Source organism: Saccopteryx leptura, chromosome 2, assembly GCF_036850995.1.
Source record: "Saccopteryx leptura isolate mSacLep1 chromosome 2, mSacLep1_pri_phased_curated, whole genome shotgun sequence".
NCBI lineage: Eukaryota > Metazoa > Chordata > Mammalia > Chiroptera > Emballonuridae > Saccopteryx > Saccopteryx leptura.
Window position 1 is genome coordinate 13,787,765 of NC_089504.1, and position 14,102 is coordinate 13,801,866.

The window sequence follows — 14,102 nt, forward strand, 5'->3', positions numbered from 1 at the left end:
GAGCAGGGAAGCCGCTGCCTTGGTGGGTGAGCTAGGGTGGCCTACCGGCCCCCAGGTTGACTATTTGGGAAACAGAGAACAGCTACAGTAGCTAGAGATTCTGGACATCCGCCCCCAGCAGCCAACTGTTTGTCTGCAGGCTGAGCCCTCTGATGATGCAAAGGCCATAAAGGGAGGTCACATTCACAGGGCGTCCCTGTGCCAGACGCTGGGTGGGAACCCTTCCATCTCTGTTCTCTCGTTGAAGCCTCCCTCACCTTCCCCCTCCTAGCAAGAGCGGGGCGGGGTAGGTAAGGGCTGAGGCTCCCCACGTGAGCCAAGCTCCCCTCGCAGATCAGGATTTGAATTTAGGCATCTGTGATTCAAAGCCTGCAGGATCAGGAAGGGAAGACCAGGAGATCCATTTCTAAGGGGCTCTTTGAGATGCTAATGAGATATCCCAGAGTGAGGGGGTGGGTAGAGTGGGAAAGCAGTCCGGCCTGGAGATAGGGATTGGAGGCAGGGATATCTAAGGCCTGGGGAATGAATGAGAGGAGGAGAGAGAAGCTGGGCCCAGGCCCAGAGCCTTGCTGGACCCCGGGCTGGGCAAAGCAGAGAGAAGCCAGCCGAGGACAGGGGAGCCTGAGCCGGGAGCTTACAGAACGAAACAAAGACAAGCAGGAAGGTGGGTATCAAAGGGACAGGAGGAGAGTGTTTCAGGAAGAGAGGTTTCCACGTTGACAAATGCTACAGAGGCAGGGGAGGGGCTGAGCCCAGCGCTGGAGAGGCAGCGGCCGTCCACCCCGATGAGCAGGGCCACGGCTGTGGAGACAGCACGTGTGTCAGCATTTTCTTCTTCTTTTATTTCTTTACTAATTTGAGAGTGCGAGAGGAAGAGGGGGGGAGAGAAAGAAAAAAAGAGAGCAACTCATTCCACTTAGTTCTATTTAGTGAGCACTCACTGATTGTTGCTCATACATGCCCTGACAAGGGGTCAAACCCATGACCCTGGTGCTCTGGGACAATGCTTTATCCACTGAGCCACCTGGCCAGGGCCAACCAGCATCTTTATGGGAAATCTGGCTGATCAGGGAGCAGCGACAGAGTGACTCGTGAGATGCCATGTCCAGGCAGCCTCCTAAACAACGCAGGACCCCCCGGGTGTATTTATTTGATGTCTGATGGGCACGATTCCAGAGAAGGAAAGAAATTTATGAGCTGGGGGCTCCAGGCACTGACCCCAGACCACCTACCTCTCCATCCTTAGGAGCTCTGTAAGCTTGTCTGCCTCTCCCCGCAATGCTGGGCTTCTTCCTCTGTGTCAACACTCTACTCCCAGGTCCGAGAGCCCTCTCTCCCTCCCTGTGGTCCCCTCCCCTTGCGCTCACGGGCCGGCACATTTCTGTATCCACGTGACAGGTGGTCAGTGAGTGTTTGTGGGATTGGATCACCCTGGCTACTGCCTTACAAATCCTCCAGAGCAAGGCCATTGTGGGGAAGAAAAATTAGTCTTGCTCTACCGGAAAGCCGGACCAGTGGGGAGGCTTTGCACATGTCAGCTCGGTGGCAGAGAGCACTCTGTGGGAAGGGGCCTCCTGGGGAGGTGATGAGCGCCGCCCTGCTGGAGATGGCCCGGTGTGGGCGAGGGAACCGTTGTCTGCAATGTTGGGAGGGCAGCTGCTGCTCGGTCTCACCGGGAAGCGACAGGAGGTTAGACAAATAGTACGAGAAACAGTTTTGTTAACTCCTGATTTATGGCTTCTTCCCTGCTTGTGTGAGTAAGCCCGAGGCTGGGAGGGCAGACTCACAAAGCCTAGGTTCGAATCCCACCACGCCTGCCATCTGTGGGACTCTGGGTGAATATATGTGCCGTATTTCCCCATGTGTAAGACACTCTTAGGTATAAGACGCACCTTAATGTTGAGGCCCGAAATTTGAAAAAAAAAAATGTATTACATGATGTTATTGAACTCAAGTTTTATTCATCATAAAGCTCATACATCTCCTCATCACGTCTCGGATTGATTTCTCAGTTTGAGGAGGACCACACTTATGTTCAGCAGCACAGTTTCCATTTACTTTTGCAAACTGTATCACTTTTTTTTTTTTTTTTTTGTATCTTTCTGAAGTTGGAAACAGGGAGGCAGTCTCACAGACTCCCGCATGCGCCCGACCGGGATCCACCCGGCATGTCTACCAGGGGGCGATGCTTTGCCCATCTGGGGTGTTGCTCTGTTGCAACCAGAGGAATTCTAGCGCCTGAGGCAGAGGCCATAGAGCCATCCTCAGTGCCCAGGCCAACTCTGCTCCAGTGGAGCCTTGGCTGCGGGAGGGGAAGAGAGAGACAGAGAGGAAGGAGAGGGGGAGGGGTGGAGAAGCAGATGGGCGCTTCTCCTGTGTGCCCTGGCCGGGAATCGAACCCGGGACTCCTGCACGCCAGGCCGACGCTCTACCACTGAGCCAACCGGCCAGGGAACTGGATCACTTTTAACTTGAATTCAGCACTGTATGAAAATCTTTTCTGAGCCATTTCTGGGCAGAACATGGCAAAATGTAACCTACCATAATATCCCGGTAACAAGTGCAAAACAGTGAGCGTAAAGAGAACAAGTGCGAAAAAGCAGGAAATGTAAGTAAAAAAATCTACAGCTGTAAGCCCAGAAACAAGCGCAAAAAAGGAAATACAAGTAAAAAAATTTACAACCTCTGTATAAGACGCACCCAGTTTTTAGACCCCAAATTTTTCGAAAAAGGGTACATCTTATACATAGGGAAATACGGTGCCTTCCTGCACGCTGGAAGCCTTCTGAGCTCAACCAACAAATAGAAAACTTAAGATAAAAGCAAAGTTCCACTATGTCGTTAAACACAGGTGAGCGCTAACGGGTGAAATGGGTGGGCGGGGGGTCATAAACGCACCTATCACCCAGATTTTATTTTGACGCTTACCTGAGAGGTGCTTATAACATGCCCGACACATACTAAGCACATGCCTTACGCAGACAACTCTTATCAATTCTTATTATTTTGAGTGTTATTTCCTGTAAGGGTCTGGATTGTGTTATCTTCGAAATACTTTTCAAGCCAGAGGTCTTGGTCACTTGCTGAGGAGTGAGTGTTGAGTCTCAGAAGGTCCCTTTGGAGCCATTATTCTCATGAGAACCATCTGGAACAGCACGAAGGAGTCGCAGGCAGTAGTGACCAGTGCTTAGCCTGCCTTCCCAGACCGTGACTCAGGAACCTGTGTCCGTGCCATGGTGGAACCGGGTGGCGCTGGATGGGACTGGAGTGACACCCCTGGGGCACTCTGGATGGCCTGCTGCATGACCTGTCGTTAACAACATGATGGGGTAGCTGCCTTCGCCTTTGATCATGTTTGCTATTTGGGTGCTGCGGGCTCTGAGGGTAATGATTTTTCTGCAAAGTCTATTTATGGTTCCTTCCTGAATCTTATTAATCTTGCTGTCCAGCCAGGGACAAAGGTGATGGTGACTTGTTGCTGTAATGCTTAGACACAATGACCGCGTGCACGCGGCCCCTGGGCCCGAGCTCTGCCTTTCTTCTCTGGGAAGATGGCCCTTGAGAGGTTTCTGCCCAGTTTGGGGAGAAGCCATGTGGAGAAGCGGTGGGCATCCCAACACCACCGCTCTCCAACGGTGCCGTGCCGCCTTGGGCCAGGGAAGTGTGACTTGGGGCGAGTGGCTGGGCCTCTCAGCGTTGCCATGGGATTAAATGAGCGTGCGCAGGGAAAAGGCTCCCTGTGAGTCCTGGAGGGCAGGATGTCCTCCATAATGTGGCGTGTGATTTTCGTTGTTACCGTTTTTAAAACATTGAAGCTGCCATCACTCCGATGCTTCTGAAATCCCGAGGAATCGCCCAGCCCCCCCACTCCTTCTGCAGAAGGGAGCAGTGCGGCCAGGAGACAGGTGATGGTGGGCTCAAAGCTGCGCAGTGCATGGGGCTGAGACCTCTGGCCTCCCTGCAGGGGGCTCCCCGCTGGTGACCCGGTCAGTGGGCTCACGTGTCCCACAAGCCTTGCTGAGAGCCCGCTTTGTGAGGGCTGGGGGTGGGGATCTCTCTGTCTAGTACGGAGACCAGCAATCCACTACCTGCTGTAGGAGAAGAAATAAAGCCAATGTTGTGATGGCACAGCAGTCACAGTGAGGAGAGAGAGCAGAACCCAGGTGAGGGCTGAGGTGGGCATCGCTGCCCCTAATCTGAAGCATGTATTGGGCTTATATGGGCAGTGCCTGTAAGAGCCCCTGGGGGCGGATAGTGCTGTCCCCACTTCACAAATGAAGAAACAGAGACCCCGAGCGGTGGAACGACTTGCTAAAGATGAGACAGCCAGTAAGGAGCAGAGAATAGGACCCAGACAAGACCTTCCGACTGCCAGTCACAGTTCCACAGACCTGAAGGCCATCTCATGGGGAATGCCCAGGTGTGATGCCCCATAATGCGGACACCAGCCGCAGGCCTGGAGAAACTGTAGTGCTGGGAGCCAGGCTGCGGGTCATCCTAGGAGTGGGGAGCAGGACTGAGATTCCGGTGATTAACCACCGTGGAGTTGACTCAGCCTTCCCAGATAGCTCTTATGGGGAACATTCCACCGCACGGGTAGGAATCACTGAGCTAATTCAAGTCAAGATTGTCCAGCTTTATTTCCTACCGATGATTCCAAACAGAAGGCTGGTACACTGACACATTTAGGATTGCACGGCGAGACAGAAACATCCATTCTGGGTGAGTAGTGAGAGAGAGATTTAGGGGTTAGGGAGAGAGAGATTTAGGGGTTAGGGAGAGAGAGATCTAGGGGTTAGGGAGAGAGAGATCTAGGGGTTAGGGAGAGAGGAGGAACTGAAAAGAGCTATCTTAGCCCAGCACACCAGGACCCTGACATAGAAGTACTAGCGAGAAGCTCAAGCGTATTCGAGAGAAGAAATATCTCATATTCATCCTGGGGTAATATCCCTCGCTCTCGACAATGATTTAATTTGATCACATATGCAAATGTGCTCTGTAAACTGTACAATAACATATAAACGTCAGATGTTGCGTGCTGTAGGAAAAAGAATGTGGGTCTGGGAGTCAGGTAGGCATGATTTCAACGCTGCGTCATCCACTTGCAGGGGCTCTGACAAGCCACTGGGCCTCTCTGGGTGTGTGTTCCTCACCGCGAATGGGGAATGAATGCTTGTAGTAACATCCTCTTCCGAACACTGCTCTGAGAACCAGATGAGGAAACGGATATTCTTTATAATTTGGCAAGTACTGTGCACACATAGGTATTATTCTTGTTTTCATCCTTAAGCCCCGGAATAGATGGTGGGATTTTCGGAGAGCAGCCGCCAGAGCTTTGGTGAAGTCCTGTGTGCACGGACAGCTCCTGGGGAGTGGAGAGGAGGGGACACGGAGCCAGAGGGAGCTTGTGGGCCCACCCGTGCCCGGTTGATGGACAGAATGAGGTCATCCCCTATCAGGGGCTGCGTCCCCGTATCCAAGTGGTCGTCTCAGGTGAGAGACGTGCGTACGGCTACAACTGGAACGTTTCAAAGGCTGCTTTCTCCGATGACATCCGTCAGCCCAGATGAAGTATCAAAAAATACTCAACAGCTTCTCAGGAGGCAGGTGGGGACAGCCTGTGTGCAGAGCCGGAGGTTCTGACTGCACCTTGTTGCTGACAACCCGGAGAGACGAATGAGGCTCGTCCCTCATGCCCCACAGGCAGGGTGGTGTCTTCCTTCTCAACCTCTGGAGATCACACTCCCACTGGGCAGCCTCAGGGGAGTAAAGAAGTTGCAAGAATGGTCCTGGGGGTCTGCCACCTATCCGCTATGTGACTTTGTCGACTCGACTCTCTCGAGTGTGAAACGGTTTGCTGGTAACACCTGCTTCATACGTTTTCTGTGGAGTTAAGTTAAATGCCCACTTAGGGGAGGGCCTTGCACTTAATGAGGGCTTGATATTTAGTAACTGTTATTGTTTCCTTTCCCTTCCTTACTTTCACAGTTTACAGGCCACTAAAGCCATGTTACCAGAGAGATGCTTCCAACTCTGCTCAGAGTTGTGAGGGGTTTTCCAGGGGGCAGGTAGGGAACAGGGGAGAGGGGTAGGATTTCTTATATTTCTCCTGCACGGCTCAGGTGATCTCAGAGACTTAGGTAGTGGTAGGAGAGTGTCCCCAAGTGCTGGGTGCACCTCAGCAGAACCAAGCATGCTGGGGTGCTAGGGGCTGAATTGTGTCCCTGTCAAACCCACTGTTGAAACCTTGACCCCACTGTGCCTATATTGGGAGACAAGGCTTCTGAGGAAGTAATCGAGCTTAAATGGGGTTATAAGGGTGAGGCCCTGATCTGATGGGACTGGAGTCCGTATAAGAAGAGGTACTGGAGCCTGACCAGGCAGTGGCACAGTGGATAGAGCGTCAGACTGGGATGCGGAAGGACCCAGGTTCAAGACCCCGGGGTTGCCAGCTTGAGCAAGGGCTCATCTGGCTTGAGCAAAAAGCTCACTAGCATGGACCCAAGGTCACTGGCTTGAGCAAGGGGTTACTCAGTCTGCTGAAGGCCCGAGGTCATGGCACATATGAGAAAGCAATCAATGAACAACTATGGTGTCACAACGAAAAACTGATGATTGATGCTTCTCATCTCTCTCCGTTCCTGTCTGTCTGTCCCTATCTATCCCTCTATCTGACTCTCTCTCTGTCCCTGTAAAAAAAAAAAAAAAAATTAAACCCTGTGGTTGCCGGCTTCAGCGCGGGCTCACCAGCTTGAACGCAGGGTCGCTGGCTTGAGCGTGGAATCATAGACATGACCCCATAGTCGCTGTCTTGAGCCCAAGGTCACTGGCTTGAAGTCAAAGTCACTTGCTCTACTGTAGCCCCTTGGTCGAGGCACATATGAGAAAGCAATCAGTAAACAACTAAGAAGACTAAAGAAACTGCAACAAAGAATTGATGCTTCTCAACTCTCTCCCTTCCTGCCTGTCTGTCCCTATCTGTCTCTCTCTGTCTCTGTCACAAAAAAGAAAAAGAAAAGAAGAGACATCAGAGAGTGGCTCACTCTCTCTGCCGAATGAGGACGCAGCAAGCCGGAAAGAGAGCTCGCACCGGAACCAACCTCTGCCGGCACCCTGACCGCAGACTTCCAGCCCCAGGCCTGTGAGAAAGGAAATTTCCGCTGTCGAAGACACTCGGGCTGTGGTGTTTTGGTATGGCCGCCCGAGCAGATGAAGAGAGGGGCAGGGCAGGCAGTGGCTTTCAAAGAGGAGAGCGTGTTCTGTGCATCCGCAAAGGTTCTTGATTGCCCAGAGCAGAGCGGGGCCAGCCCCGGGTTCTCAGAGCCCGAGCTCCTGCCTCCGCTCTCCGCTGCCTCTTCCAGGGCCCACGAGCAGATGGCCTAGTGCAGTGTGTTCCAGAGGCCCCTGATCACCATGGCACAGAATCCCCAGCGTGGACACTGCAGGTGCCAGCTCTGGAGCCTCAGCACCAACGGACAGAGTTCCAGGACCTGGGGACCGGAACCTGCATGTCTGGCAAGGTCCCCAGATCACTTTATGCATAAAGTGTTTGAAAATCGTGGGCCATGAAGGGAGGTCAGTCCCCTCAGCTGGTGTTAGAGGCCCCCCATCCTAAGGACTTGCTCTCCTACTATGTCCAACCCACACGCAGGCCGCTGGTCCACCGGCCCTACCGCAGGCTGTCCACCCCACACCTGCACCATGACCACGCCGGTCTAGCCACCGTCAGCTCCCACTGAAACTCGCATGGGAGCCCCCACATGGATTTCCTTGCTTCCGTTCACATGTGTCCCCAGCCCCTGCTCCCAACACAGAGGCCACACTGGCCAGGTCACTTCTAAACTCCCCTCTAGCCTCCCGTCTTCCTCAACATGAAACTCAGAGTCTGACGTTGGTCCCCAGGTGCTCTGGGGCCTGGCTGTGAGGACCTTTCGGGGTGCTCTGGGTCAGTACGGACGTGGGGCACAGCGAGGACAGCAGGGCGGCCCCGCCCGGTGGGCGAGCACCGCTGGGAGAGACCGGGATAGTGGGGTGTCTCGGAAGCCAAGAGCAGACTCAGTGCAAAGGTGGGACAGTCTCATGGCTTCCAGCTCCATCATGTATCTTTAAATATCTGATTGAGTGTGCTCTCCATCAGCGTCAACTGAAGACATTTTTAGCCCAAAGTCAGGCACCTTGCGGCTCGAGGGCTGATTCTCCAGCAAAAAAGCCCCTTCCTGCAGCTGGGCTTTCCGGGTGGACCAGGGGTCCCCAAACTACAGCCCGCAGGCCGCATGTGGGTCCCTGAGGCCATTTATCCGGCCCCCGCCGCACTTCCGGAAGGGGCACCTCTTTCGTTAGTGGTCAGTGATGCATCCTGTGCTCCTGGAGCACTGTATGTGGCGGCGCAAAGCACGGCGTCGCTCACGTACTGTACTACTTCCGGTGACGCAGTACGCATGCGTCACAGCTCTGGAAGCGCGTCATATCACTTGTTACGGCTAGCAGGGACAAATATGGAACCGGACATTGACCATCTCATTAGCCAAAAGCAGGCCTATAGTTCCATTGAAATACTGGTCAGTTTGTTGATTTAAATTTACTTGTTCTTTATTTTAAATATTGTATTTATATTTGTTCCTGTTTTGTTTTTTTACTTTAAAATAAGATATGTGCAGTGTGCATAGGGATTTGTTCATAGTTTTTTTTTTATATTCTGGCCCTCCAATGGTCTGAGGGACAGTGAACTAGCCCCCTGTGTAAAAGTTTGGGGACCCCTGGGGTGGACTATATACTGACTGGACGTGGAGTGGGTGGGAGGAGGATGAGACGGGATTTCAAAGTGGGGTCGCTGGACTCGTCACCTGGCAATGTGGTGGAAGTGCGAGTTCTCAGACCTTCAGAACTAGGACCTCGGGAATGGGTCTGTGTTTCACCTGCCCAACCCCCGCCCCTGGGACTCTGAACTGTGAGAGCCTCTGGTCTGCATCATCTTGGTTTGGCCGACTCTGCACATCATCTAAGAGAAGCGTTTTCACAGGCTCTTTCCCTTTGCCCCTTGCTCCCAGCAGTCAAATGGAAACAACACCCGTGTCCCAGGATTGTTAAAGGGTCCCAGTCCACTCAAGTGGATCGCGTGGGTCTGTACTGGTGCCTGCTATGCACTAGGCTGTGCTGGGCACTGCGGACATAGAGAAGACTGGGGTAATGACCCTGCTTCCAGGGACAGAGAATCCTACTGGCGAGACAGGCTGGGAGCATTTTAAAAATTATATATATATATTTCTAATTATTATCAATAGTGATCATGCATAATCTTACTTGGAAAATATACAAAAGTAGAAAGAAGGATATAAAAATATGCTCTAAGTCAGACACTGTGCTGTCACCCCGCTGTAAATAAGGCAGCAGTGAATACCATGTGTGTTATTCATTGCCTTTACTGCTTCCTGCAGATTCTACACATTTCCAAGAAAGCATGTCTGTCCTTCGCCGCTGTGTTCTTACCCCCAGAGTGTTCTCAGTAGGGTTGCTTAGGAAGGTTTTTCAGGAATGAGGTACAAAACTCAGCACTCCGTGTAGCCTGGGTTCAAATCGCAGCCCTGCCACTTACCAGCGTGTGACCTGAGGGCAAGCTAGTTAGTCTCTCTGGGCCTCAATCTTCTCATCTGCACAATGGGAGCTGTAGTGAGGGTCAGAGCACCTGGCATAGCACACCTGACTCGTGCAAGTGGCAGTAACGCCCATTCCCCTTTACCGCCTCTTCTGTTTTCCACATATATATCAGTTAATATACAGAAAAGTTAAATACATATGCTTACATTGTATTTTTTCAAAGTAATATATGTGCATAACTTCAAATTTAAATACAGTGTGTTTATAAAGTCATGGTGTACTTTTGACCGGTCACAGGAAAGCAACAAAAGACGATAGAAATGTGAAATCTGCACCAAATAAAAGGAAAACTCTCCCAGTTTCATACCTATTCCGTGCAGTTCGATGTGGGCTCACGCACAGATTTTTTAGGGCTCCTTAGGGAGCTATCCCGTATAGCCTCTACAGACTCGTCACTGACTGATGGCCTACCAGAATGGGGTTTCTCCACCAAACTGCCGGTTTCCTTCAACTGCTTATCCCACCGAGTAATGTTATTCCTATGTGGTGGCACTTCGTTATAAATGCGCCGATATTCACATTGCACTTTGGTCACGGATTCGAATTTAGCGAGCCACAGAACACACTGAACTTTCCTCTGTACCGTCCACATCTCGACTAGCATGGCCGTGACCTGCTCCACTGTATACACGGTGTTACGTCATCATTTGCACATGCACACATGCTGCCACATCATCCTACAGAAACTGGGAGGGTTTTCCTTTTATTTGGTGCAGATTTCACATTTCTATCGTCTTTTGTTATTTTCCTGTGACCGGTCAAAAGTGCACCATGACTTTACGGACACACGGTAGTAGCAAAAGGTTCATAATTTAAATCAGCAGCCCTTGTATAGCCTCCTTTCACCCTCTAGAATTTTCCATTGCATATTTTAAAGTTGCATACGTGTTTACTGTAGAAAAATGCAGACAAGCAAACCAAGTATAACACATTAAATCCCACTTCTAATTTTAGAATGGCTTCTTCCAGATCATTTAGCTATGCATTGTTTTCCCAAAAAAGGTCCTCAGTGTATTTCTTTTGTGCATTATAGCTCTAATCACTGTCTGCTTCAATTAAGGAAAGGAAACAAGTATTTGTTGAATAAAAGGTGCTCTGTCCTTGCTGCTCAGTGTGCTGCAAGGACCAGCAGCCTGGGCATCACCGGAAGCTGCTTAGGGATGCAGGGTCTTGGGCGCCCCCTCAGAATCTGCATTTTGACAAGATCGTGGTGACTGGCATGCGCGTTAAAGCTGGGAAGGGTTGTACGGACCGGAGCTACTCAGAGCTGCAATCCACGGACTGTGCCTTAACAGTCCCGGACATGAGGCTTGAGCCAGAATACAAACTCAGTGCTGCTTCCTTTGTTAGGAAAGACTTGCTACAAAACACTGCCAGCTGAACTAAACAGTGTGATTGATGAGGAGGGTGATTTACATTCTGGCCCGAGCTCCTTATCTTGTCAGGGACCAGGGACACGCAGTTCCCGGACTTGGCACCAGGCTGCGGACCACACTTTGGGTAGCGCTGTTTGCCGGCTGAACTAAACAATGTGATTGATGAGGAGGGTGATTTACAATCTGGCCCGAGCTCCTTATCTTGTAGGGACCAGGGGCGTGCAGTTCCCGGGCTTGGCATCAGGCTGCGGACCATGCTTTGGGTAGTGCTGTTTGGGTCACACGCTGAGAAGTTGGGGACTGGGACCATACGGAGTTTCTCTGGCTTTAGATCCTGGCCTCTTCCACTCTGCGTGTGTCTGCCCCTCCCACCTACAGTGACACACACACGCAGGCACACACACACATCCTAGGAGAGCCCAGCCCCAGAGATTAGGAAACTTCTGTCTCTGGATTCGGATTCAGACAGAGGCCCCATGTCCCTGCCTTGCTGTCCCACCAGGGCTCTATTTACATGAAAGGGGCTTTACCCCAGGGTTGCTGTCCTTGTTATCAAGTTGCTCCTATTAGAGCCAAACAGAGCAGGGGACTTGGAGAGCGTCGGGGAGTCACAAGAAGCTGAGCGAAAAAGCCCCGCAGGACTTGGAAAGAGACAAAACAGCTCTGCTCAGCGCAAGTTCCCAAGGCTCAAAGAGCTCTCAGATCCCAGGGTCCTGAGCTAAGCCAATATTTACAAATTCCAGGCCAGGCGTCTGCCCGTGGTGACGGAAGCTGGGGAACGGTGCGTCTGAGCCGGGCAGCAAGGCCACCGGGAAGGTGTGGGGGAAGGTGTGGACGAGCAGCGTCCAGCCCGCCTCGTCTGTGTAAAACGCCGTGTGGCGTTCGGCTCGGCCTCAGCGCCACCCTCCCAAGGATCCCAGGGGGTCCCGTGAATCTGGATCACACGGTTCACTTTTCCTTCGACATCGGGAAGACTCAGAGCCTTTCGTGCTACACGGTTTTAGTTAAACAAATTGGGAATCAAAGTTTAAATTTCCAAGCCACTATTTCCTAGCTGTGTGACCTCATAGAAGTTACTCAGGCTTTCTGAGTTAGTTTCCTCGTCTGTAAAGTGGGGCATAACAATAATACCTCGAAAAGGTGTTGTGGGAATTAGTGGTAATGTCTGTCAAGTGCCTGGAACCGACTCATTCGCCCACTCACTCTTGTGTGGAGCGTGTGTAAATTGAGCACATCATGGGTGCCTGGCTCAGGGAGGTGGGGTACAGTGGTGAGCAGGAACTCACAACCCAGCGGGGAAGATAGACTGTCAAAGAACCACACAAATAAGCATGGAACAAGCTGCCGTGTGTGTTACAAGGAGACGCACAGGAGGCCTGTGCTGAAGGCCGGGTCTCAGCTGGGGATGGGCGGTTTTACGGAGCAAGTGGCTGTGAGCTCAGATCCCAACAATGGGTAGGAACTTATGAGGCTTAGTAAGGAAAAGAACATTGCAGCGGCAGAGAGGGGATTTTAAACCATTCCAAAATAGAGTTTTGGATAGAGAGAAGGAGTCAGGTGTATTTTACCTTTTGAGGTAAAATTTACATACAGCCAAATGCACAAGTCTTAAAGTCCAATTGGATGATTTTTGACAAATACACATACCCACAAAGCCAATACCTCTATCCAGATATGGAACATTACCATCAAATTAGGCTTACCTGAATAACTTTTTCCCTTATTATCCAAGTCAGGGGCTGGGTGTTGATGGGAATGTTTTATGGGGGTGCAGAAGGCTAAGGCCTTGGATTAGGCTTAAGTCCCAACTCCACCACTTTTGACCCATAGGACTTTGCCCAGGTCTCCCCACTCCTCTGAGACTCATCTGTAAAATAGGGCTAATTAAACGTACTTCATAGGGTTGCTTCAGGGATGGTTGTGTACGTCCAGCTGGGTGCATGGTAATTGGCTACCCTGTGAGCGAGCCCTACTTCGTCTTTAGAATGGGAACCCTGGTGGGGAAGGCGGCGAGCGATTGGAGTCGTGCTGCCTCCTGAGGCAGCGTGCTGGCGGCTGCCGCTCACACACCCTAACACCCGTCTTCTCCCCCACAGGGATGTGCCTGCAGGCCTTCATAGAGGCTTTCTTTTTCCTGGCTCAGAGGAAGTTCAAGATGCTGCCCCTCCACGAGCAGGTGGCCTCGCTGATCGACCTGTGTGAATACCACCTGTCCCTGCTGGACGAGAAGCGTCTGGTGTGTGGCCGGAGTGGCAGGCTGGGGGTCCGGCCCCCATACAGTGGCACAGCCCAGGAAGCCACCGCAGCAGCCTTGCTGGCAGAGGGCAGCGTCCCGCCCTGCCCAGACGGGCTCTCCCATTCCAGACACGCTCTGTCCTGAGGGCCGCTCTGTCCTTCGGGAAGAAGAGCAAGCCCTTCGGGGCGGAAGAGAGGCCCGGGCTTCCCGCCGGCAGAGAAGGGTTGCTAAGGGTTCCCGCCGGGACTCTGCTGATTGTGTCTGTCTTCTGCCCAGCTGCACTTACGAGAGGCCGACTGATGCTCGCCCGCCCCCCTCCCAGGGCCTCACGCTGGCAAACCTATTTGCAAGTCATCAGTGGACATAGGACATCCCAAAGGTGACAGATGGCATCTTGTAGCCTGAGTTCACGGGAAGCACCAACAGGGATGACACGGCCGTGTGTGGGGCACCGACGATCCCCAGACAGCGCCGTGGCGAGGAAAGGACTCGGGGAGCCGAGCCTGGGTCCGCCGGAGCCTGAGAGAGAACACTGGGGGAAGCCGGGGACATCGTGTCTGTGTCCTACCGCCCGTTCTGTGGGATGAAGCGGAACTACCCAGTGGGCGTCCGCGACTCTCTCACCCCAATCATGTGCTACATGGGTGTAGTTAACAGATTAGCCTCATTTATTTCATTAGCTTGCCTGTTGCTGCAGTGTCTGGTTTGTTATTAATTAAGAAATAATTAACTAAGAAGTCACGAACTAAGGCTCCTACAGTCTTAAAGCTGGCAGGAGCCACGAGGTCATGTTGCCCGATTTTCTTTGACCGCCACCCCAGCACAGGCGGTCCCAG

General features: G+C 52.1%; 2 protein-coding genes across 5 annotated transcripts in view; both read left to right on the top strand.

Moving 5' to 3' along the window:
• The window catches only part of TTLL11 (tubulin tyrosine ligase like 11), a 204,011-nt gene extending 190,015 nt beyond the window's left edge, over window positions 1-13,996 (top strand). For all 4 annotated transcript variants that reach the window (XM_066367256.1, XM_066367258.1, XM_066367257.1 and 1 more), the window contains one exon: window positions 13,127-13,996. In XM_066367256.1, the coding sequence (XP_066223353.1) occupies window positions 13,127-13,410 (284 nt within the window). In that variant the 3' untranslated portion in view covers window positions 13,411-13,996. The remainder of the gene's footprint in view (window positions 1-13,126) is intronic.
• The window catches only part of GGTA1 (glycoprotein alpha-galactosyltransferase 1 (inactive)), a 381,241-nt gene that overhangs the window by 4,530 nt on the left and 362,609 nt on the right, over window positions 1-14,102 (top strand). The window lies entirely within an intron of this gene.